General features: G+C 37.5%; 1 protein-coding gene across 2 annotated transcripts; it reads right to left on the reverse strand.

Annotated features, from left to right (window-relative positions):
* Positions 1-2,659: 2,659 nt before the first annotated feature.
* On the reverse strand, positions 2,660-20,343 carry Gnrhr (gonadotropin releasing hormone receptor). Of its 2 annotated transcripts, none has more exons than XM_060378732.1 (3): positions 19,754-20,343; positions 4,340-4,559; positions 2,660-2,904 (listed from the first exon to the last, which is right to left on the reverse strand). In XM_060378732.1, exons 1-3 carry the CDS (start codon positions 20,273-20,275, stop codon positions 2,660-2,662), a joined length of 987 nt encoding a protein of 328 aa, XP_060234715.1. In that variant the 5' UTR covers positions 20,276-20,343. The 2 variants fall into 2 exon arrangements, with proteins under 2 accessions (XP_060234715.1, XP_060234714.1); XM_060378731.1 differs by having other exon boundaries at positions 2,769-2,904; positions 4,340-4,431; positions 19,754-20,275.
* Between the last annotated feature and the right edge of the window lie 1,943 nt (positions 20,344-22,286).

A 22,286-nucleotide genomic window follows, 5' to 3' on the forward strand; every position in this document is an offset into this window, starting at 1 on the left:
GGATACCTACCACTCCATTCTACAAAATATTGTTCTCTCTAAAATCTGAAAATGAATCGATGCAATCATTGTTCAATTATTGTTTAGTCTCTCTAATGCCTTCAAAAACTTAATTGCTTAAGGAAATACAATTTTTAATAAGTTCAGTAATTTAAACAAAAGAGAAACCTGGGCAGAGATGGCATGTGCCTTTCATCCCAGCACTTGGAAGGCCGAGGCAAGCAAATCTTTGAGGCCTGGTCTGCAGAGTGAGTTCCAGGGCAATCAGGGCTAATCAGAGAAACCCTGTCTCAAAAAAAAAAAAAAAAAAAAAAAGAGAGAGAAGAACCAAGATAGAACTTAATCTTAATTATCTGAAATATTGGATTTACTCTGCAGATCATTTTCTTTTTAGAAAAAATCTTCATCTTCTATAATAATACAACACATGAGTATAATATCAGATTTGGAATACTCTGTTGAGTGAGAAAATTTTCATTTAAGGGATATGTTTAACATAGATGCTGTCAACTTTAGTTTAAATCCATATTTCTATTATATGTATAAATCACAATATTGACATTGAGGACTTGCTTCCTGTGAGTTTTCCCAAACATACTGGATCTTAAGCAAGTTTGGATGTTTAAAAGAATGACTCAGCATACTGAAGTGATACAGTTTCAATATCCACATTTGCATCCATTTATATGAACATGTATATGAACAAACAAATATAGTCAGATACATTTTCTCTATTCATGGGCTACATAAATTAAGGACCTCTGTATCCAGATAGCCTTATAACAGATATATCTCTAACATACCCAATGCAATATCTGAATAGAAGAGTTTCTTGAGCACATAAGAAACGAGTTGGGAGACATATTTTAAACATAGATGCAATGAAGCCCTTAGGTTTACCTTGTACATATATATAATTTTTTGCTTTAAATCCAGAAGATCTATTGTAATTTTAGGAGTAAGTATATTATGAAGATACTTGGTATAATTTGTTATTGTTATAACTTAGACTATGTCATCTAAGCCTTCTTGGTGTTGAGTACATGTGTAAACTTTGAGCAATTTTTTCAGCACATGGAAAACTTTGAGTTCCACTCAATTGAAATATAAACTCCATCAGTAATTTCTCCCAGTGATTTTTAAATTGAAAGTATGAGTAACACAGAAGATAAAAAAAAGGGAGAGAATATTGGAACATAAGCTAGAATCTGAAAAAATTTCTAACAAGACTGTAAAACCGAAAGTAGAAAATAATAAAGGGACGCAAAGAAGGGACTTGCCGTTGGTTAGCAGTTTGCTCTCTATAATCGCACATAGCCTAGCATATTTGCAAATTACTCTCATGTTTTGTACGGCATTACATAGTTCACATCAATATCTATTAGATAAGTATTGAATTTAACTACTTACACTTCCCAACTAATTGAGTGCTGTATTTTATTTTCACCTCCTTTCATTTTTCGTGAAAAGGACGGACCTGACCTGAGCTGGATGAAGTATGTTGTACTGTACAGTCATAGTTTGAGGACTGAATCCTTTTTTTTCAGCAGGTGTTGTTTCCACATTTATGGTTTTAGTTTTCCTCTCTCCCCTCTTAATACTCTCTGCTGTTGTCTTTGATCTGTAGAAGGGGAAACTATGTGGTTTCCTCCCTTGAGTTCTTTTTTATATCAAACCTTCATCTTTTTGTCTGTATAGTTGCTTGATGTTTTTATTGACTTCATTTATTTGTGGGGAGAGATTCAGTAGGATAAGGAGATAGACAAAAATTCTACCATATTATTAAAATGGATTGTTTATTATGCTTACAAGATAATTAGTATATCCATTTTCTTAATTGTATTAAAACACTACTTATGGCAGTCAGTTTAACATAAGCCTCATGTATTGTACAGTCTGTGGAATATTCTAAGAGCCCATGGGAAAAAAAATCTATCCCTTTAAAATACCTCCATTATGTAGTGGTGTGTCCCTAACTGCAGCATTTAAATAGGATTAAGTTGTATCACATAAATAATCTTTCCAGGCTTGTGCAATTATTATTATTATTATTTTGCTTAATAGGAATTAAAAATGTTTTTAAAGCAAAAGAGAAAAGTAGGTCTTTTTATGATTGGAGTTAAAACTGACCTGTGAACAGTGATTCTACTGTCTCTGCTTAGGTGTTGTGACAGTATCAGTTGTTTTTGCTGCTTATCTAAGGACGGTGATTCTACTGCTTCTGTGCTCTAGGTGTTGTGGTAGCCTCACTCTGCTTTTGCTGTTGAGCCCCCTTTGAGAAAAAACTCTCCAAACCATGCTCATGTTATGAATGTTGTAGTTTACCAGCCTTATGTTTTGGTACTTTTTTTAACCTTTGGATGTGGTTATTTTGAGTGTTTATACATTATAATTTAAGGAGGAAGTGAAAAGAAGCCCAAATCACATGTGGTAAAACATCAGACAAGGCAGAGGTTAGTTCAGGAGCTTATGATTAAGGATAAATTTTAGTATTTTTTTTGAAGGTCTTTCGAGGCCCTAACAATAAACTCTCTACAAGAACAAGGTTTATAACCTAGGCTTAAACTCTGCCTTGCCTGCATGTCCTTGAGTTGCAAGTTTTGGGCTTATGCTCAACTGGTGAAATTGGTTTCCGTTTGAGTTTTTTGTAGTCTCCCAATTACAAAGAGAAATATCCATATATAAGTGGGTCAAAGCATGGATTCAGAAAAGCAAAGAGAAAGAAGAAGTGATTAACTGGCTCTGACACCCTGTTTAACATTTCAGGATCAAACCAGTACCAAATTCCTAGGACATAGTAGGGAGTCCAGCAGACAATAAACGACATGGCAAATGCAACTGTCATCTTTAGAGTTCTCAGCCGTGCCCTTGGGATATTGTTCTTGGATTGATTCATCTGTAGTTCTATTAAAACAGAGAAAAAGTGTAAGTGTTTAATGTCAACTTTCTCACAAAACCGAAATGATAAAAATGGAAGAAAAGTCCATTGATTCTACCTATTGGTTATAAGAAAAATAATTCCAATAATGATTTACTTAAAATTATTTCCACCCCACCCCAGCCAGGTGTGGGTACTCCTTTGCAATACTCCTACCAAGGAAGTAAAGGCAGGAGGCTGGCCTGGGCTATGTCATGAAACTGTCTCAGCCAAGAAATATGTTTTCAGACCAAGTTTTCCCCTATGAAAGAATGAAGAGTAGGGTATTCTTAAAATTAAAATTTAATTAAACCAAGAAAGATTTGAAAAATGGAGGTATTCATACAACTAAAATATGAAGTTGATTGTTTATTATATTTTAGACATCAGATGTTTGCTGTGTTAGCCCAGTAGAATGTTTTCAGTACTTATCCTGAGTTTTAATAAAGTAATTATCTTTTTTCCATTAAAATGTTTTTATTTGCATGTATTAATTATACACAACAACTTCATTATGATATGTGTATGTGTGTGTATGTGTGACTGTATGTGTGTGTATGGTATTTGCATCATATTCACCCCCTCCTCCATGGCTCTCTTGCTCCCTTCACACTTCTGCCTCTTTTCCCCAATTTGTCCCATTTCTACTTTCATGTGCCCTACCTCCTCTTTTTGAATGACATAATGGATTTCATGAAGGGTGCCATCTTAGTTAGAGTTTCTATTGCTGTAACTAAATGACCAAAAAAGCAAATTGGGGAAGAAAGGATTTATTTGGCTTATATTTCCACATCACTGTTCATCACCAAAGGAAGTCAGGACAGGAACTCACTCAGAGAAGGAACGTGGAGGCGGGAACTGATGCAGTAGCCATGAAGGGCTTGCTTCTTCTGGCTAGATCAGATCAGTCTTCTTTCTTACGGAACCCAGGCCCACCAACCAGCTCAGGGATGATACCACCCACAATGGACTGGACCCTCCCCCGTTGATCAAAATTGAGAAAAAGCCTTACGGCTGTATCTCATGGAAGCATTTCCTCAACTCAGGCTCCTTCCTTTCTGATGGCTCTAGCTTGTGTCAAGGTGACAGAAAACCAGATAGTACAGTTGCTAATAGGAGCAATGGCACCTTGTGAAGTGGCCACACCAACTATTAACTGTACATGAATCTTCAAGGATGTGTGGAGACTTCTGAGCCTCCCCCTGTCTGTCCTTTGTTCTTTTGTTCCATGGTGAAAAATGAGAACATGAGATGTTGCTAACAGACCTCATCTATAACTTGAGTATAGGTATGACTGTGAATTAATAAATAACCTAACATTTGTGAACTGCTTGCCATGGTATCAAATACACGACCACTCTGTCTAAGTGTTGCTGCCTAAATACTGTTTGTCTACAGTAATTGAATCTAAGGAATACTTACTGCGCGGATCTTGATGAAGGACTCGTGTGAGGGTGAAGATGATTTTGCCATTGCAGATTAGCATGATGAGAAGAGGGAAAATGAAGAGGCAGCTGAAGGTGAAAAGGTTGTAAAAGGCTTGATGCCACCATTGTAGAAAACTGCAGTGTGTCACACATTGAGAGAAAACTTCTGCTTGCCCAGAGCTGTCTGCAAGGTAGATCATTCTGAAGATATATAACTGTGAAAAAAAAAAAAAACAAGGAAAAGTTGTATGTTTTTCCCCCCAAATATTAAAACTATTCCTTCCTTCATTCTTCTAGTTTCCATACCTAAAGCAATTTCTAAAATCCTTGGCATGACATTTTGACAATTATATTGAAACTTGTAAATGAGATCTACTTAAACTATGTTTGTGTTAATTTGGATAAATCTGTAGGAATTTGTAATTGGTGAAATTGTTTCAGCCTTGAAGAACAATGGTCACTTAAAGAGATTTACGATCCGCTTGCACTTTCAGTTCTATCATTATGCGGAACAGACTTTGTGAAATGGTTTTGTTCATTGTATATCCATAGTGTTTTAAAACTGTGTTTTTTAGAACATATCCATAAAAAATACATATTAAATTTATTTTAGACACTGAAAGACCTAATAACATGCTATACGTTTTTAAATGGTCAAGACATGTGCATGTTTTAGAAAGCTTCTATTCTGATAATATTGAGTGGAAGATAGACATGAGCAGTGACATTGGGAGAAGGGGCTGGTGGGAGGTAGTCCCATTCTTGTTTTTCATAGCTGTAAAGATTATTATAAAATCTAGGCACCAGATTTCAGTACAAAACTGAAACTTTAAAAAGTTTTAACTGGTTGACAGCCGTGAGTTCAGTAATGAATGCCACCTTGAGCAGTGTCAGAAATAAATTAGCTCTGAGGCAACCAAGAACACCAAAATTTTATCTTGATAGCTGTCTCCTGGGTTTAGAAAGCCCCTTTGTGTTTAAATATCCTTGAGGCTGCAGATACATTTCTCCCATTGTATTAAAAGCTAAGCCACCACATGTGTGCCAAAGAAGTGCTTGTGTCCTCAAAAAAAAGTCTCACCTGTTCACTTTCCAGTTTTGTCACCCCTACACCCTTTTCTGGAGGGTCACGGAAAGAAATGCCTGAAAAGGGAGATCTGGTCCACCATGACTTGGGAGGAAAAAGAGGTCATTTTACCCACAAATATGCTGCTTTGAAAGCTTCTTTAAATTTCACAGCACAGCACTCACTGTGCGGTATGCTCCTCTGAAATAGCTTACGCCAGTTTCTCTGGAGTACTTGCTTGCTTTTCTTTTCCAAATAGCTTTTACATTCAGAATCTTTTGACTGCATCCTTTCTTCCATGAAGAAAAGAATGGAGAACCCTCCCAGCAACAATATGTTCACCTTATTAATAAAAACATGTCAACAACAAGAACAACAAAAACAGGTCAACAAGTTACACCAAAATGTCGTTTTCACTAATGGGACTAGCAAAAATGCAAAATTTCCCCAATGCATTTTTTGGCAAGAGGTTGTGGAAACCAATACCTGTTTATGTAGCTAGTGGGAATACAAATCGGTACAACCAGTGGTGAAGGCTATTATGGGAGTCTGGTTAGTTATTTGATAATTTTGATAATTAGATAATTTTTGTTGTCAACTTGACTGGATTGGAAAATGCCTAGAAAACTTGTAAACCATATTTCCGTGTGTGTCTGTGAAGGTGCTTCCAGAGATGATTGATGTGTGGCTCAGTCAGCTGAGGGAGGAAGAGCCACAGTGAGCGTAGACAGCACTGCCTTATGGTTAAGGCCCACATAGCATCAAGTGTGAAAAGAGAGGGAAACTTGGGCCTGCCTTCCTCCGCATTTCTAGAGTAGTCACAGCTTCTTGCTGCTGTCAGTCCCTTGGACAGCAGGTTCATGAATGTTCAGCTTTTGTGTTTGTTTCTGCAGTGGAGACTGTCTACTTAGCTTCCAGCCCTCCTGTTGCTAACTTGGGTGGCATCACTGCTCTCTGTTTCTTTGAATCTTCCAGTTTCCTGTTTTCCCAGGCTTTTCAGTCCACAGATGTAGGCTGTGGGACTGTCCAGTCTCTGATCATGTGAGCCTGTGGGAAGTACAGGGGTCCTTGTGCCCACAGATAAGCACTGGGGAACAAAGGGGAGCATCTATAACCTATTTTCCACCCAGAAGGCTGAGAGTGGATGAGGTTAATAGCCTGGTGCCTTTGTGCTTTCTGTGTAGATAAGACTAAATCAGATTTTCCTCTAGACCCTATCAGGAGCTTGCCAATTAATAGAACCCATCTTTATGGAAGGTGTCAAATATACTTTATGAAGAGTTTGTTGTTGTCATTGTGCACATGGGATTGAGCTAATTTTCATGAAGGAAAATTTCACCCAAGTTTGCTGTGCTTAAATATTCAAAAATAAACCACTTAGGGTCAGATTTCTAAACTTTGAACTAACACTGGCTACTGAGTCATGTTGAACAGAACCGCCTTCTTGTCTCTGGTGGATCATTGCTCTGCTGGCCCCCACATATGCCAATCTAACAAATTCCCTCTTACAGTTCTGTACATATTCTATTGGTTATTTTATGTTCCTCTGAACAATTCTAATAAAGCATTTATTCATCATCAATCCTACATCCAGACATTTACTTTGAACACATATCCGTAAATCCATTATATGGAAATATATGTGCAGGAGATAATGCATTATTTGCAACCAAAAAGTGTCAGAACAATCTATACGGCATTTTTTATATTAATATTTTTTATTTCTAAATAATTTTATATATTCACTTGTATCCCAGCTATAGCCCATTCCCTCTTTCCTTCCCAATTCTATGTGACATTTTATGGAACAGTGCCTGAATGCATTATGGGAAAGTATACAGTGGAATGCTATTTAGTAGTGAAGTAGGTAAAAACCCACTTGTGCATGTGTCTGTATATTCATATATTTACATTTATTTTCAGCCCTGCTCCTGAGGAGAGTCTAGAGATGATGAAGCTTGGTTTGTAAATTCCTTTCTTTACTATAAGAATCCAGTGCTCATTGGAATAGATGGTCCAAAGCCTGAGGCAGACAAAGCACAATTATGTTCATCCATTGGCTCTGCCAGAGTCTAGAACTATTCAGAGAAGAACTGACAATAAAAAAGAGAATAAAATCCTGTTGGATAAATCCAAGACAGTTTAGTGATCAAAATACAAAAAGGAAATCAATCTTAAGTAATGACAAAAGATGACATACTCTTTTAGTCCCAGCATTTAGGAGGTAGAGGCAGGCAGACCTCTATGAGTTCCAGGCCAGCAATGAAGCTACATAGCAAGACCCCGTTTAAAGCAAAAACAAAAACAAAAACAAAAACCAACAAACAAAAAGTAGTGATAAACTATCAAACAAAACAAGAATGCATGAATTCGAAAGGATATAAATTACACAACACAAAAATAAGTATAACTAAAAATTTTTCCTTAATATAAAATGCTAATTAATGAAATAATGGGAATATACAAAATGTTTTTACTACCTGGCCAGCAAAAATCATCAAGAGTTGACAAAAATGATCCATGAAAGTTTGAGAATTGGACATTGCAAAAAAATCAAAATATCTAGCTGCTAGACACTTATTAGTAATAAAAGAGTAAGACAACTTTATAATGGAGAAATATCCATGTGATTAATATTATAGATAATGGGACAAGTTGATGTCATTTGTCTCCCTAGAAAATGCATTGAGATGAAGTCAATATTACACCTTCAGTATGCTTACTTAAGATACAGCGCTGAGAAATCCTAAGATAAACTGAAGTTGAGGAAGCATTTGCAAATGGCACATGCTTTTCCAAAGTATCAATCTTTTGAAACAGGGAGGAAGACAGGAAAGATTCCAGCAGAAGAGACTTAGGTGGCAGTATGAGAATTACCACATAACTGTTTTTTGGGGGGAAGGTCTGGGAGGAATTGGGGGAGGAGAAACATGATCAAAAATAATTTTTTTAAAAATTTTAAGTGATTTTTTTTAAGAGCAGATAACAAGCTAGAACGACAAATGCAATTTGAACAGGGCATATGGATTAAGCGATAGCATTCCATTGGTGGTAATTTCCTGATTTTGATAATCCTATTGTAGGGGTGCATGAGATGTCTTAAACACAAGTCCAGACTTTTAAACAACTCAAAAAACACTTAAGAATAAAGACAACTGTGGTAGTTTGAATGAGCATGCCCCTCATAAGCTCATGTGTTTGCAAGCTTAATCCACAGGCCATGAACTGTTTGGAAGGATTAGGAGGTGTGTCCTTGTTTGGAATAGTTGTGTCCTCATTGGAGGAGACATGTTGCTGAGCATGGGCTTTGAGGTTTCAAATACACACTGCAGGCCCATTCCTTCCCACCACTCTGCCTGTTGATTACAGGTCAGGACTTAAAGCTCTCAGCTATTGCTCCAGCACTAGGTCTGCCTGCTTTCCAGCTTGATGATCATGGACTAACCTCTAAAACTGTAAGCAAGCCCCAGGTCAGTGCTTTCTTTTATAAGAGTTGCCTTGGTCACAGTGTCTCTTCATAGTAATAAAACCGTAACTTAGACAACAGCAAATAAGAAAATGCTAATATTTGGTGATATATGGTATAGGTATATACCTGACCTGTAATCAACAGGCAGAGTGGCGGGAAGGAATGGGCCTGCAGTGTGTATTTGAAACCTCAAAGCCCATGCTCAGCAACATGTCTCCTCCAATGAGGACACAAGGCATAGGGTAAAGGTATCCAAGAAAGTGTTGCATAGTTCTTGCAACCTTGCTCTTGAGTGTGGAATCCTGTTTTAAAATGATATCTTTATTTTAAAGCCTTAAAGAGAACAACTGGAATATATTAATGAAAATACTGTAAATCATTTTCAAAAATAAACCCGAGAGCTGGATTGCTCCCCAGGTATTTCCCAGTGCCTAAGTTTGCTTCCCAGCACCCAGTCAGGTGGCTCATAAGGGCCGCAGCTTTAGGGGATCTAGTGCCCTCTTGTAGCTTCCATGAGCATGCCACCCACAAACAAAAACGAGTCTTGAAAAACGGGTGAATCAGTAAGTAAATTCTAGTAGACACTCATTCTTTTTTTTCCTGACCCATGAAACATCTTTCTTCTTGTTATTTCCAAGTGTTCTTCAGAGAAACTTCACTTTACTGTGTACATTATCCGGATAAAAAGAAGAGACGACAAACATTTTTAAACCTATAGCAAGGAACTTTGAACAAGTGCTTTTGTTAATATCAAATGATGACTGATAGGCTACAGTTTTTTTTTTCAATTGAATATGATATTTTAGTTAAGAGTTGGTCCTGGATGTCTTTACTTTGGGAGCTCATGAGGTAGGAGTGGAGCTCATTTTAAGAGGCTGAAGTACGTTTTTTCTTTGGAGAGGAAAAAAAAATTTGTATTTTATATTTGTAACTACAGCATTGATTTTTCAAATTTCAGATCCTTTATCAAGTAGAAAATAAAGTTTAAATTAGTCCACTAGAGGGCAACAAAGGATCATATCATCAGTCTCAAAACCAAGAGACTCAAACAAGTCAGCTAATTTTATCCCAAATCCAGGTCTACAGTCCTCATGTTATAAACTGAGTCTTCCATTACCTCAGACTTACTTTCTTCTTCTTTTTTTTTTATAATAAATTTATCAAACACTCACATTTTTATTGTCTGAATTTAGGTGTCTTTTATGAGGAATTCACTGGCTGTTTAAACCAGTTTGCTTGGCTTCTCATTTTGTAAAAAAACATTTTTTGAGGCTAAGCTTTTATGACATATTTTGGACACAATATTTTCTTCTCTTTATCAGGAGAAGTGACATACTAACCTGTCTAATTAGAAACCAATAGTGCTAGTTTTCCCTCCTCAATTTTATCTGATATTCCTATTTGAATTTACCAACTAACACTAGGCCTTTTGAAAAGCCCTATCAAAACCTACTATTGTAGATGCTTTCTAAAAATGGATACATGTAGGAAAGGAATTTAAATGGATTTACCATAGAATGAGGGAGACAATGCACTAAGTAAACATCATACGCTACGAAATAAAACTTCAGTGGTAGAAATGGGTTGCATCTTTTCTGAGCTGTTTGTCAAAAGAATCCCATGGACAAACTACCCTCAAGTGTTACAGGGGGTTGCCAATGTTACTGGTTGCCCTCCGAAATCCAACTCTAAGACCCTGTTGCTGAAGACATTATATAGTTACAACACGGGTAATTGTAGCTTAGATCCAACTGAAAGCTTCACTCCTATTGGCTAGTGTTCATAGTGCTGGAAGATGCTGTGTATGACAATAGAGAAGGTAATAATCAATATCCTCTAACTATGAATTCTGCTAGATGTGCTTGCTTGCACAATGGTGATACAATTGTTAGGAGAATAATGAACCAGTTTTTAAAGACTGATTTAACATTCATTCCATGAGATAGGACCTATTGCCTGATACTGCTAATAAGGACAAGAACCGAGACTAGTTAGGACATAAGCCCTAGGGGAGAACCTTCTAATATCCTGGTAAATGGATACAGCAATAAAATAATTCTGAATGACATGTTGTTATATCCATAAACCCATGGCATCAGTTAAGCCTCATCAGAAAAGTTTCTTCTTGCAGTAGATGGTGATTGACAGAGCAACCTGTAACTACACAGTGGGCAGAGTGAGGGACTTTGGATCACTCACACCCCTCTCCTCAAGGCCCAGGACCCCAAGGAAGGGAAGCAGAAACATTGCTAAGAGTCAGTGTGATTGATGACTTTAAGGAAACTGTTTTTCAGACACAACAGGGCTGATGCTCATGCAAACTCAAATAGACCATGATGGCATGCATAAGACCGTCACAAGTTCAATCCAAATAACGCCTCAGACTTATTTTCACCTTGACTTTATTTAAACTGTAGTTTTAAAGCAGATTAACCAGATATATATATTTTTCTCTTTTGTTCTTATTGGTGTCTATTTTGCTATAATCAAGAATATTTCACTTCTTTGCAAGCAACTGAAGACGCTTATTTCTTTTAAGAATATGTTATTTTGTCCACATTCAGGAATTTATTAAGTGGATAAAGTATACTTAATGTCATAGCCATTATATGTGATAGACTAATTAATTTTAAGCCAGAAGTTCAGGAAAGCATATGGGGACTCAAATATTACCCATAAATTCATTTGTTTTAGCCTTGGTTCAATTTATGTTGTTTCCTGCACTGTGCTCATTTGAGTGATTAATATAGGGATCTACTTTACTTTCAGTGGTTCCTTTGTCCTTGGATTCTGTCTATAATTTCTGTTTATTTTTTTCTCCCTTACCCATGACTCATGCTCTTATCAGTGTTTGTTTCATTTTGCCGTAATCAGGAACATTCTGTTTCTCTTCTTTGGAAGCAATTGAAGACACTTTTGTTCTTAGAATATGATCTTCTAGCCACAGTTTGTCAGACCAACCATAGAACAGCCTAAATTGTCCTGAATGTAATTAGCTTCAGTTTCTCCACCTATAAAGTAGAGTTCATAGGAGACTCTTCTCAGTTGTGTCCTGACAATTGAGTTGTTACCTTAAGATATGAATTCCTGGGGTACTTCTGACTGTGTCCATGCATTTATTGTCCGTGCATTGGACATTAAATGGGGAATAACCAGTGTGAAGCCCTGTGCTAAAGATGGAACTCCAGGTTTCTAATTTTTGGTTTAGTTTTAGACAGATGTAAGCCCATGCTGGCCTAGAATAAACAGCATTATCAAGGGTAAACCTCAACCTCTTATCTTTTGTTTCCACCTCCCATGTACTGAGATTACAGGTACTGGTTTGTGTTTCTCTCAAACAGAGAAACTAGAATACAGAGAGGGCCCAGGACAAAATACAGGATTGTCTAGATACTCAACAAAAGGACTGTGGACATGTGCTGAGTCTTCCAGAACATCTTCACAGCCAAACCTAATACCCGGGAACTCTGGTTCTGAGGGCTAAGTCTCAACCAGGATATCACAGACTGTTCTAATCTTGATACTTTTCTCTTTTTTTTCTTCCAATTTTGGGTTTTAAAGATCAATAAAACTTTGATATTCTCTTGGAGAAAAAAAAAAAAAAAGAGGACCAGGAAGTCTGAGAGTTTGTCTTCTAGAAATGATTGGGTCACTGCACTTACGATTCCTTAACAATAGAGCTGAAAAATGATGACATCAATAGATACACTAATTTGGAAGGGGCAGATCATAGGTCTCATCCCTAGACAAAGAGCTACAAGCAATTAACAACAATGGGGAGAAGGAGAACTAGTCTTTCTAAGGAATGAATCCCCTGGTTGGTATCTAGTACCAAGTAAGTGTTCATCTCTGAGATCATACACATACAAGCAACACTAAATGTATTAAGCAAGCTGTATTTGTACCTTTTTATATCAATTTCTGTATCCTATGAGCAAAGATTCCCATGCATACACAAGTGTAATTTGTATGCTTGTTTCTTATGTCTATGTCTAATATTAATTGGGTTCCTAGATCATAGGTAAATATCATAGGTATATATATCATAGGCAAATAGCCATAGGTAAATATATCATAGGTAAATAGCTATATGAACAAATGGAGGACTGTTATTTATACCTTGCCTATAGAATTAACTGTAATATATTAAAATTTCCACTCATTTTACATACCCTGGGAATGTCATATAATCCTTATGGACTTAATTTATTCATAAAGAAAGCATAACATGCATAATTATATTGTTGGGAACATTCATGAACTATTCTGACACACATTTTTTTGTCTTCAACTATTATTCATCATCTTGTTGTTATTGCTATTACTGAGTCTAGCACGCTGCTACTGCGACTTAAACAATGTTTGGCACATTGCTCATGGGAGGTAAGTGTTTATTGAATTTGAGCTGCTTGTCAAGTTCAGAAGTGCATTTTACTGAGTACATTAGCTCATGTGTCAAGGCAAGTCTCTACATATCTTCAAACCATACTTCCTCACTCCAGAAGCTAACTAAGGAGTGCCCAAGTTTTTTGCCTACAGGCCTGTGTTAGCTATAGAATTTAAAAGCTGCTTTGGTAACACTCCACACGAACAAGATAAGCCAGGAACATGAACTCTTCCTGCAGCTACTTTGCGACTCTGCACTCCTGTGGTCTTAGATGACTCTCATTAAGGAATGCGACTCAATTATGTGGAGCCACACCTAAATTAAGAAATGTATGGCCATAAAGAAGAGCTCCTCCCAAGGCTTGTCTGCTGCTCTCTCTCATTCCCTGTCTCCCTCCTGCATTTTCCTTCTTCCTCTTTGAACTTACTTTTAGAAATGATAACTTTAAGATCTGAGTTATCATGTTCTGGCACAAGTAGCTTTCAGTGAGTAGTGTAGTTTTGTGGTCAGGGGACACCGTGAGAAAGTTTCCTGATTAGTATGATGCAAAGTAAAATTTTGAATAATTTTAAATTCAAAGTAAAACTTTGAATAATTCCCTTTCTATCTAAGCATTGCCTTTAACTCTTTTGCCTGTTTTAAATTTTAATTTTTATGTTAATTACTGTTTTTTAACTTTTATTAATTACACTTTATTCACTTTGTATCCCCCCATAAGCCCCTCCCTTCTCCCCTCCTGGTCCCACCCTCCCTTCCCCTTCTTCATGCATGCCCCTCCCCAAGTCCACTGGTAGGGAGGTCCTCCTCTCCTTCCTTCTGATCTTAGTCTATCAGATCTCATCAGGAGTGGCTGCATTGTCATCTTCTGTGGCCTGCTAAGGCTGCTCCCCCCTCAGTTAATTACTGTTTATTCACTTTGTATCCCAGCTGTAGTCAACTCCCTCATTCCCTCCCCATCCCATCCTCCCTCCCTCACTTCCCCCCATGCCCCTCTCCAAGTCCACTGATAGGGTAAGTCCTCCTCCCCTTCCATCTGACCATAGCTTAAGGTCTCATCAGGACTGGCTGCATTGTTTTCCTCTGTGGCCTGATAAGGCTGCTCCCCCCTCAGGGGGAGGTAATCAAAGAGCCAGCCACTGAGTTCATGTCAGAGACAGCCCCTGTTCCCCTTACTAGGGAACTCACTTGGATACAGAGCTGCCGTGGGCTACATCTGAGCAGGGGTTCTAGGTTATATCCATGAATGGTCCTTGGTTTAAAAATAAGGAAATCATGACATTTGAAGGCAAATGGTAGGATCAAGAAAAGATCATCCTGAGTGAGGTATCCCAGAAGCAGAAAGACACACTTGGTAAATACTTACTTATAAGTAGATATTAGACATCTACTGTAGGATAAGCATACTAAAATCTGTACACCTAAAGAAGCTAACTCTTTCTTAAAGAAAACAAATTCTCATATTTCAGTTTTTTTTCTGGCTAACTTCAAAAAGCTAATTAAAAAATTTATTATTGTCATTTATTACAGTTTATTCAATTTGTGTCCCAGCTGTGGCCTCCTCCCTCATCTCCTCCCAATCCCATCCTTCCTCCCTTTTCTTCCCCTATGTCCCTTCCCTAGGTTACTGATAGGGGAGGTATTCCTCCCCTTCTATTTGATCTTAGCTTATCAGGTCTTTGGCCAGAGTATAGGGTATCTTATGAAAGAAGGGGAAGATAGAAAGACAGGAGGGGACAGGAGCTCCAAAAGGAGACCAACAGAACCATAAAAACTTAGCCCTGGGGGCCTTGCAGAGACTGATACCCCAACCAAAGACAATGCATGGAGAGGACCTAAAATACCTACTCAGATGTAGCCCATAGACTCATTTTCAAGTGGGGTCCCTAGTAAGGCAAGCAGGGACTTCCTCTGGCATGAACTCAGTGGCCTGCTCTCTGATCACCTCCCCTTGGGGGGGTGGGTGGGGATGCAGCCTTTCCAGTCCACAGAGGAAGACAAAAAGCTTATTATGAAGAAAAATGAAAAGAAGAGACAAACATGAATATTAACCTAATCATTAAAATTAAAGAATTATAGTGGGTAGTTTTACATATAACTTATTCTTTAAGTGGCTTATGCATTTGTCTGGTTTGAGCCACCTAGTCATGGTAGCCTTGAGTTTTCCGTCCTGTTGCCTCAGCTTCTTAAGTGCCTGTATTAAAAGAATACACTACCACCCCAGGCTCACAATTACTCTTTTAAACGTAGCCAGGTAACTTTCTCAAAGTCTCACAGCTGAAACAGTATGGCAGGCAGGTACAAAGCTCCTGGTTTGATCCCCATCGTTAGATAAACTGCATGCAGTTTTACAGACATGTAATCCCCGCACACAGGAGACAGAGGCGGGAGGATCAGAAGTTCACAGACATCCTTGGCTACTTAGCTAATTTGAAACCATCCTGGGCTATTTAAGACCTTCTGCCCAACAAACAACAAGAAGAAACATGTAAGGGGTTTCAGGACATGTTAGCAGAGCGTTTGATTTCTCTGATATCATTCTACCCTCAGTTTAATCACGTCATTGCTACATTATTCAAAATTATTACTATTTATTATTATTATTAATTACACTTTATTCATTTTGTATCCCCCGTAAGCCCCTCCCTCCTTCCCTCCCGATCCCACCCTTCCTCCCCTTTCTGCATGCATGCCCCTCCCCAAGTCCACTGATAGGGAAGGTCTTCCTCTCCTTCTTTCTGATCTTAGACTATCAGTTCTCATCAGAAGTGGCTGCATTGTCATCTTCTGTGGCCTGGTAAGGCTGCTCCCCCCTCATGGGGAGGTGATCAAAGAGCAGGCCAATCAGATTATGTCAGAGACAGTCCCTCTTCCAATTACTATGTAACCCACTTGGACACTGAACTGCCTTGGGCTACATCTGTGCAGGGGTTCTAGGTTATCTCTATGAATAGTCCTTGGTTGGAGTATGAGTCTCTGGGAAGTTCCCTGTGTTCAAATTTTCTTGTTCTGTTGTTCTTCTTGTGGAGTTCTTGTCCTCTCCAGCTCTTACTATTTCCCACTTCTGACATAAAATTCCATTCACTCTGCCCGACAGTTGGCCATCAGGCTCAGCATCTACTTTGATAGTCTTCAGGGCAGAGGCTTTCAGAGGCCCTCTGTGGCAGGTTCCTAGGTTGTTTCCTGTTTTCTTCTTCTGATGTCCATCCTCTTTGCCTTTCAGGATGGGGATTGAGCGTTTTAGTTAGGGTCCTCTCTTTTGCTTAGTTTGTTTAGATGTACCGATCAAAATTATTTTTTGTCTCATTGTACTGTTTGAACCTACATTTATTTTGTTAAAATATTTATGTTTTAAAAAGCCACTTTAGATTGAAGTTATATTTATTCTAATTACGTAATCTAATTTTTATGAAAGATGTATCAAAATATCACATTGTACCATATAGATAATATTATTTCACAATTAAAACAAATTTTATATGCTACATTTATTCGTTATACAGAATCCATGAAATCTACCAAGATTTATTTAGGGCTTTTTGGGTATTTCAAAGCCTTCTATAATTAAAGTTATTTTTCCTCATTCATTTATAGATCCAAGTATTTTACTGTTATATCTTTAAAAATTAATTAATTACATTCCATTTATCAGTACTCAGGATTGGACCTAAAACTTTCAGGCAAGGGCTATGCCACTGAGCTACACCCCAGTCTTTTACTGAGTTAGAATTTCTATGTAACTCCCACTATGCTTGAACTTTTAATCCTCCTGCCTCTGTACCCCAAGGGTGGGGTTAGAAATATGTATCCCCATACCTAGTGTTATTTTCAATCAAAGCATAAAATCATAAATACTGTACATACAAAATTTTTAAATTTGTACTATGCTAAGTATTTTATTAGGTACTATAATGTAGCACAACAACTACATTAACTTCTACATGACAAACACAATCACACTATTTTATGACAAATACATAGTATACTCTCAATTCAAAGGAAAAGGGGAAACCGCTGATCCACTTTTTCAGTGTTCATAGCTTTCAACCTTCCACTTCAACCAAACACGTGTCTGGAAACCAGCCATACCCTTTAGTACTCTCTGAAAAGTACGTAAGCGCCTTCCTTCAGTTTTTCATCCCTCTAAACCTTTCCTAATCATTTCATATTAAAGTTACTACTTATTTATCTTCTTCTACTTGTATATTTTTGAATTTTTCATACCTAGTTGTATTAGTTTGACATATATTTTGTCTCCATGAAAGAATGACTCCCTCTGCCACCAGCTTGTTTTTCTTTTCTTTGAGGAAACCAACCAATAGGCATTGCTCAAAGAAAATAGAAGATAGAAGAACACAAACCTTAGCTAAATCTCATTTCAAGGGACATGTCTGTGAAACTTACTCTTAAGATACATTCTCTGAAATTTGCAGGTAAATGGTGGGATCTGGAAATGGTCATCCTGAGTGAGCTATCCCAGAAGCAGAAAGATGTACATGGTATATACTCACTCATATAGACATATAATATAGGATAAACCTACTAAAATTGTACACCTAAAGAAACTAATCAAGAGGGAAGACTCTTGCTAAAATGCTCAATTCCTATCCAGAAAGGCAAAGAGGCTGGACATCAGAAGAAGGAGAAAAGAGGGAACAAGTCAGGAGCCTGACACAGAGGACTTCTGAAAAGCTCTGCCCTGCAGACTGTCATTGTAGATGCTGAGACTTATGGGCAACCTTTGGGCAGAGTGCAGGGAATCTTAGGAAAGAAGTGGGAAACAGTAAGATCTGGAGAGGACAGGAACTCCACAAGGAGAGCAACAGAACCAAAAAATCTGAGCACAGGCGTCTTTCCTGAGACTGATATTCCAACCAAGGACTATGCATGGAGATAATCTAAGACCCCTGCACAGATGTAGCCCATGGCAGTTCAGTATCCAAGTGGGTTCCATTGTAATAGGAACAGGGATTGTCTCTGACATGAACTGATTGGCCTGCTCTTTAATTACCTCCCCCTGAGGGGGAAGCAACATTACCAGGCCACAGAGGAAGACAATGCAGCCACTCCTGATGAGACCTAATTGACTAGGATCAGAAGGAAGGAAAAGAAGTCCTCCCCTATCAGTGGACTTGGGGAGGGGCATGCATGCAGGTGGAGGAAGGGAGGGATTGGGATGGGAGGAGGGAGGGAACCACGGAGGGGGGATACAAAGTGAATAAAGTATAATTAATAAAGAAAAAAAAAGAACTCACGGAACTCATACAACCCCATTTCCTGGGATAACCTCTTTACATTTATAGGTTCTTTTCAACGTATCCCTTTTTAGGGTGTTTAAAGGTTTTCCCTGAAAGATCACTGAATTGTATCTCTATTTTTAAAGGCTTAAAACATTTCTCAGTGAATTTGAATGTTGGGAAATTTCTTAGCATTAAAGCAGCCTTACCATTTCATCTAAAAAAAAAAAAAAAAGATGCATTCTCTATATAGGAGGGACTATGCTTTTCTCCAGGGAAATAAAAACATTTCAGCTTTTCTTATTTCTTTTTCCTTTTGACACATATTAATTAAATACCACTTTTCAATTTAGTGAGGAAACATTACAATCTTACAATACTTAGTGAGTTCTTCATAGCAGTTTTGTTCTTTAGACACGTAGATGGTTTAGAATGTGTAGACAGATTTCCATTTTTTTCAAGTAAGTTTTTACTGTGTTTTAGAGATCTCTTACTTCTTATAATGTTCTTATAATACAGAGCACTAGAGAGCATATCGACAACTTATCCCTCTGTTAATGACAAGCTCTATATTATTTGCAAGAAGTTGTTCATATTTTCTTCAGTTACCTGATTTTTGAAAAGTCAGATATTTCAGGACAATTAGCGAAGAACAACGTAACCATCAATATAGTTTGTGCTTGTTTGCAGCGGCAGAATTCTTAGTTGGTATGTAGTAAATATCACGTAAGAAATTCTTAAATATTTTCTCCTGTGTAAGTTTCATAGCTCTTGAGCATTCTCTCCATTTCAGCCAGAGCAAAAGAAAAACAGAGGAAGCTGAGCCAATGCGAGCATACCTATAACCCCTGTAAGTCAGATGTTGAGGCTGTAGGCTTTAAGTCTGAGAACAGTCTTGGCAACATAGCAAGTGACTGTTTCAAGTCTCCATAAGAGGAAGACTGAGAAACATGGAGGGGTTGGGGATGTAGTCAGTTGTGAGAAGATATTTTAAGGGGCATTTTAATAAGATATATTTGATTCTTTAATATATTATTTATCTAATCATCATGATGCAAATGAGGTAGACATTTACCCCATTTTATAAATAAATCAACAGAAACTCAGAGAGATTAAGGAGTTTGCTCAAGAAAACCAAGTGGTTTGGGTTAAAGTCTAGTCTCTGACTTTCAGAGAGCCCAAAAGGTTCTACCTTGACTCAAGATCAGATAGGAAATCACCATATTCACACAAGCTCAGGAGTAATGGTTTACCTGTGGTCCTGCCAGGACAACACTGAGAATCCAAGCCAGGCCGATCATGGACTGTTCAAGCTTGCTGTTGTTTTGCACAGCGAGGGGCCGAGTGATAGCCAAAGAGCGGTCCAGGCTAATCACCACCATCATGAAAGCTGGGGCGTACATAGAGAAGAGCTTCAGATAGCTGAGAACTTTGCAGAGCAGCTCCCCAGCATACCACTGGACTGTAACATTCCACATTCCATCCAGTGGCATGACAATCAGCGTCTCCAGCAGGTTGGCTAGGGTCAAATGCTTTAAGAGTATCTTCATCCTTGAGAGCTTTCTCCCTCTCTCCTTCTTCTGAGTCCACTTTTGCAGCTTCAACAGGAAAGAAGCATTAAAGGCGGTAGAGAGTAGAAAAAGGAAGAATGTCACAATCACCCGGATCTTTCCAGATAAGGTTAGAGTGGGGAGCTTTCCTTGTATCAGGGGCATGCTGTTGTTGATGGCTGAGCAGTGATTTTGGTCCTGTTCAAGAGACGCGTTGCTAGCCATATTTCACCAAAGACAGGCTTCAAGAGTTGAGTCTCTGTTACTTCTGATCTTTTATTATAACTGAACACAAAGCGCTATTTGATTTTAGCCCTTTTTAGATGGAAACGTCACAGGTTTACGTTTATGTCAAATTTATTTTCCCCAAGATACTCTGGACTTAATGTGAAAGATCAAGGTGAACTTGTTTTGTGGATTTGTAATCAACAGGAGTGCTAACAGAAGAAGCCAAGTACATTCTGAAGGCCAAGTGTAACCATACCGCCTCAGCAGATGGCCTCTTTTTCACAGCATCTTATCGTAAGTGAAGAACACTTAAAGTCTAATTTAGAAGTTAAAAGTGACATAATATTATCCAATTAATGTTAATGAATACATTTTCTAAAAACTGTTGGGAATAGACATATGCAAAATAAAATGCAGAAAAATAATTTGAAAATTCTGATTAAAAAAAAAATCTGTTGTTGGAAGATCATAGTTCTCAAAAGAGTTGTTTTTCAAATGCACATTGTTGAGTAGTCAAATGAGGCATAAGTGTTAATTTAAAACTATCCTACAAGACTTAAAGCTAGTACTTTAACTATTACAAGGAGCTTGTTCTAACAGAAATTAATCTACATTTGTTTATCGATCAGTTTTAATTATTAAAATATCCATGCTGAAATCATAGTAAAATTATTTTTTGTTATTGCCTTGATTTTATAATTGGGTTAATAATGTACTTGTTATTATTACACAGAGTTGACAGGTAAACTAGACAGTGCAATGAAACTAGATACTTGTATAATTTCTATAACTGAATACAATATGGTAATTATAACCCTATACATGTTATATAATAGCTTCACATTAAGGCTGCTTAGAATCTTTCTCTGCATTACTTCATGATGATATTTAACCATAGAAATATTGGTATGACTTTCATTGGTATTCAGTAAGTCCCAGTTTGTTGTTATCAGATCACCAGCTTGTTTGCTTCCATTACACCCAAAATAGGGACACTATTATGATAAAGGCAGACATTTTGGTTTAGATGGTGCATTTTTGTTGGTCTATTATTTTTTATATTGTATGCTATTCATTTATTTAGAAATGAGTTACACAGTCTCTGTTAGCCTTTGCTGGTAATAAAACAGTTTTGTGAAGTTTTATAGTTTTACTGTATGAAAACAGTCATAAATCAAGGTAAGTTTAAAATATATTAAAGGGTATAGTAGAAAGGTCATTAGAGCAAGAAAGGGAAAGCTTTTCAATAGGTCTAAAATGCTATCTGATAACAGTCTTAGCTTTTGGGTTAGTGGCAACCAGTTGCCTGCTAAGTTACTAGATTTCAAAAGATTTTATGTATTAGTTAGATTATGCTAGTTTTGATACATACAAACATGGACAGGGAATGGATGCTCTGGGCTAAAGCTAGCTCAATAGAAGGTAATTAGCATCTGGACCGGCCACATTTCCACTTCTCCACATCACTGCAGCTTTAATCAGTCAATCAGGCTTTGTGGACACAGCTCTTTTTTGTTCATGTGAGAAATGAGATTTTTCGAAAGCTGCAACTCATCTATCTTACCTATGAAGCACAAATGCAGTACAAATGTGGCTCTCTCACTGCTTTTCACTGTTAGGTTCTATAAACTTCTGGAAACAATGAACTAGTGAACACCAACTATTACTCCTAGTAAAACAAAGAATAAGGTCCTATGAGCCAGAACAGTATTTGCATTAAGTAAGGCCACTTGCCAAAGTCCTAGAAAAGCAGTCAGTCTTATCAGGACTGCTCTTTCTCATAATGCTTTCCCTGCATAGCAATTAACAGGCACTTAGTAAAATTTTTTACAGCTGCAGAACTTGCCTTTGCCTTCTCCATACCTTACTTTAGGAAATATGCAATCATGAATTTTGTGGGCTTTCAACTTCACATTGAAACAAAAAAACAAAACCAAAATAACACAACAAAACAAAATAGTCTTCATATAATGAATTCAGAATTTAGCCACTTTTCAATAGAGTCATC

The sequence above is a fragment of the Meriones unguiculatus genome, chromosome 3 (assembly GCF_030254825.1).
Source record: "Meriones unguiculatus strain TT.TT164.6M chromosome 3, Bangor_MerUng_6.1, whole genome shotgun sequence".
NCBI classification, from domain to species: Eukaryota; Metazoa; Chordata; class Mammalia; order Rodentia; family Muridae; genus Meriones; species Meriones unguiculatus.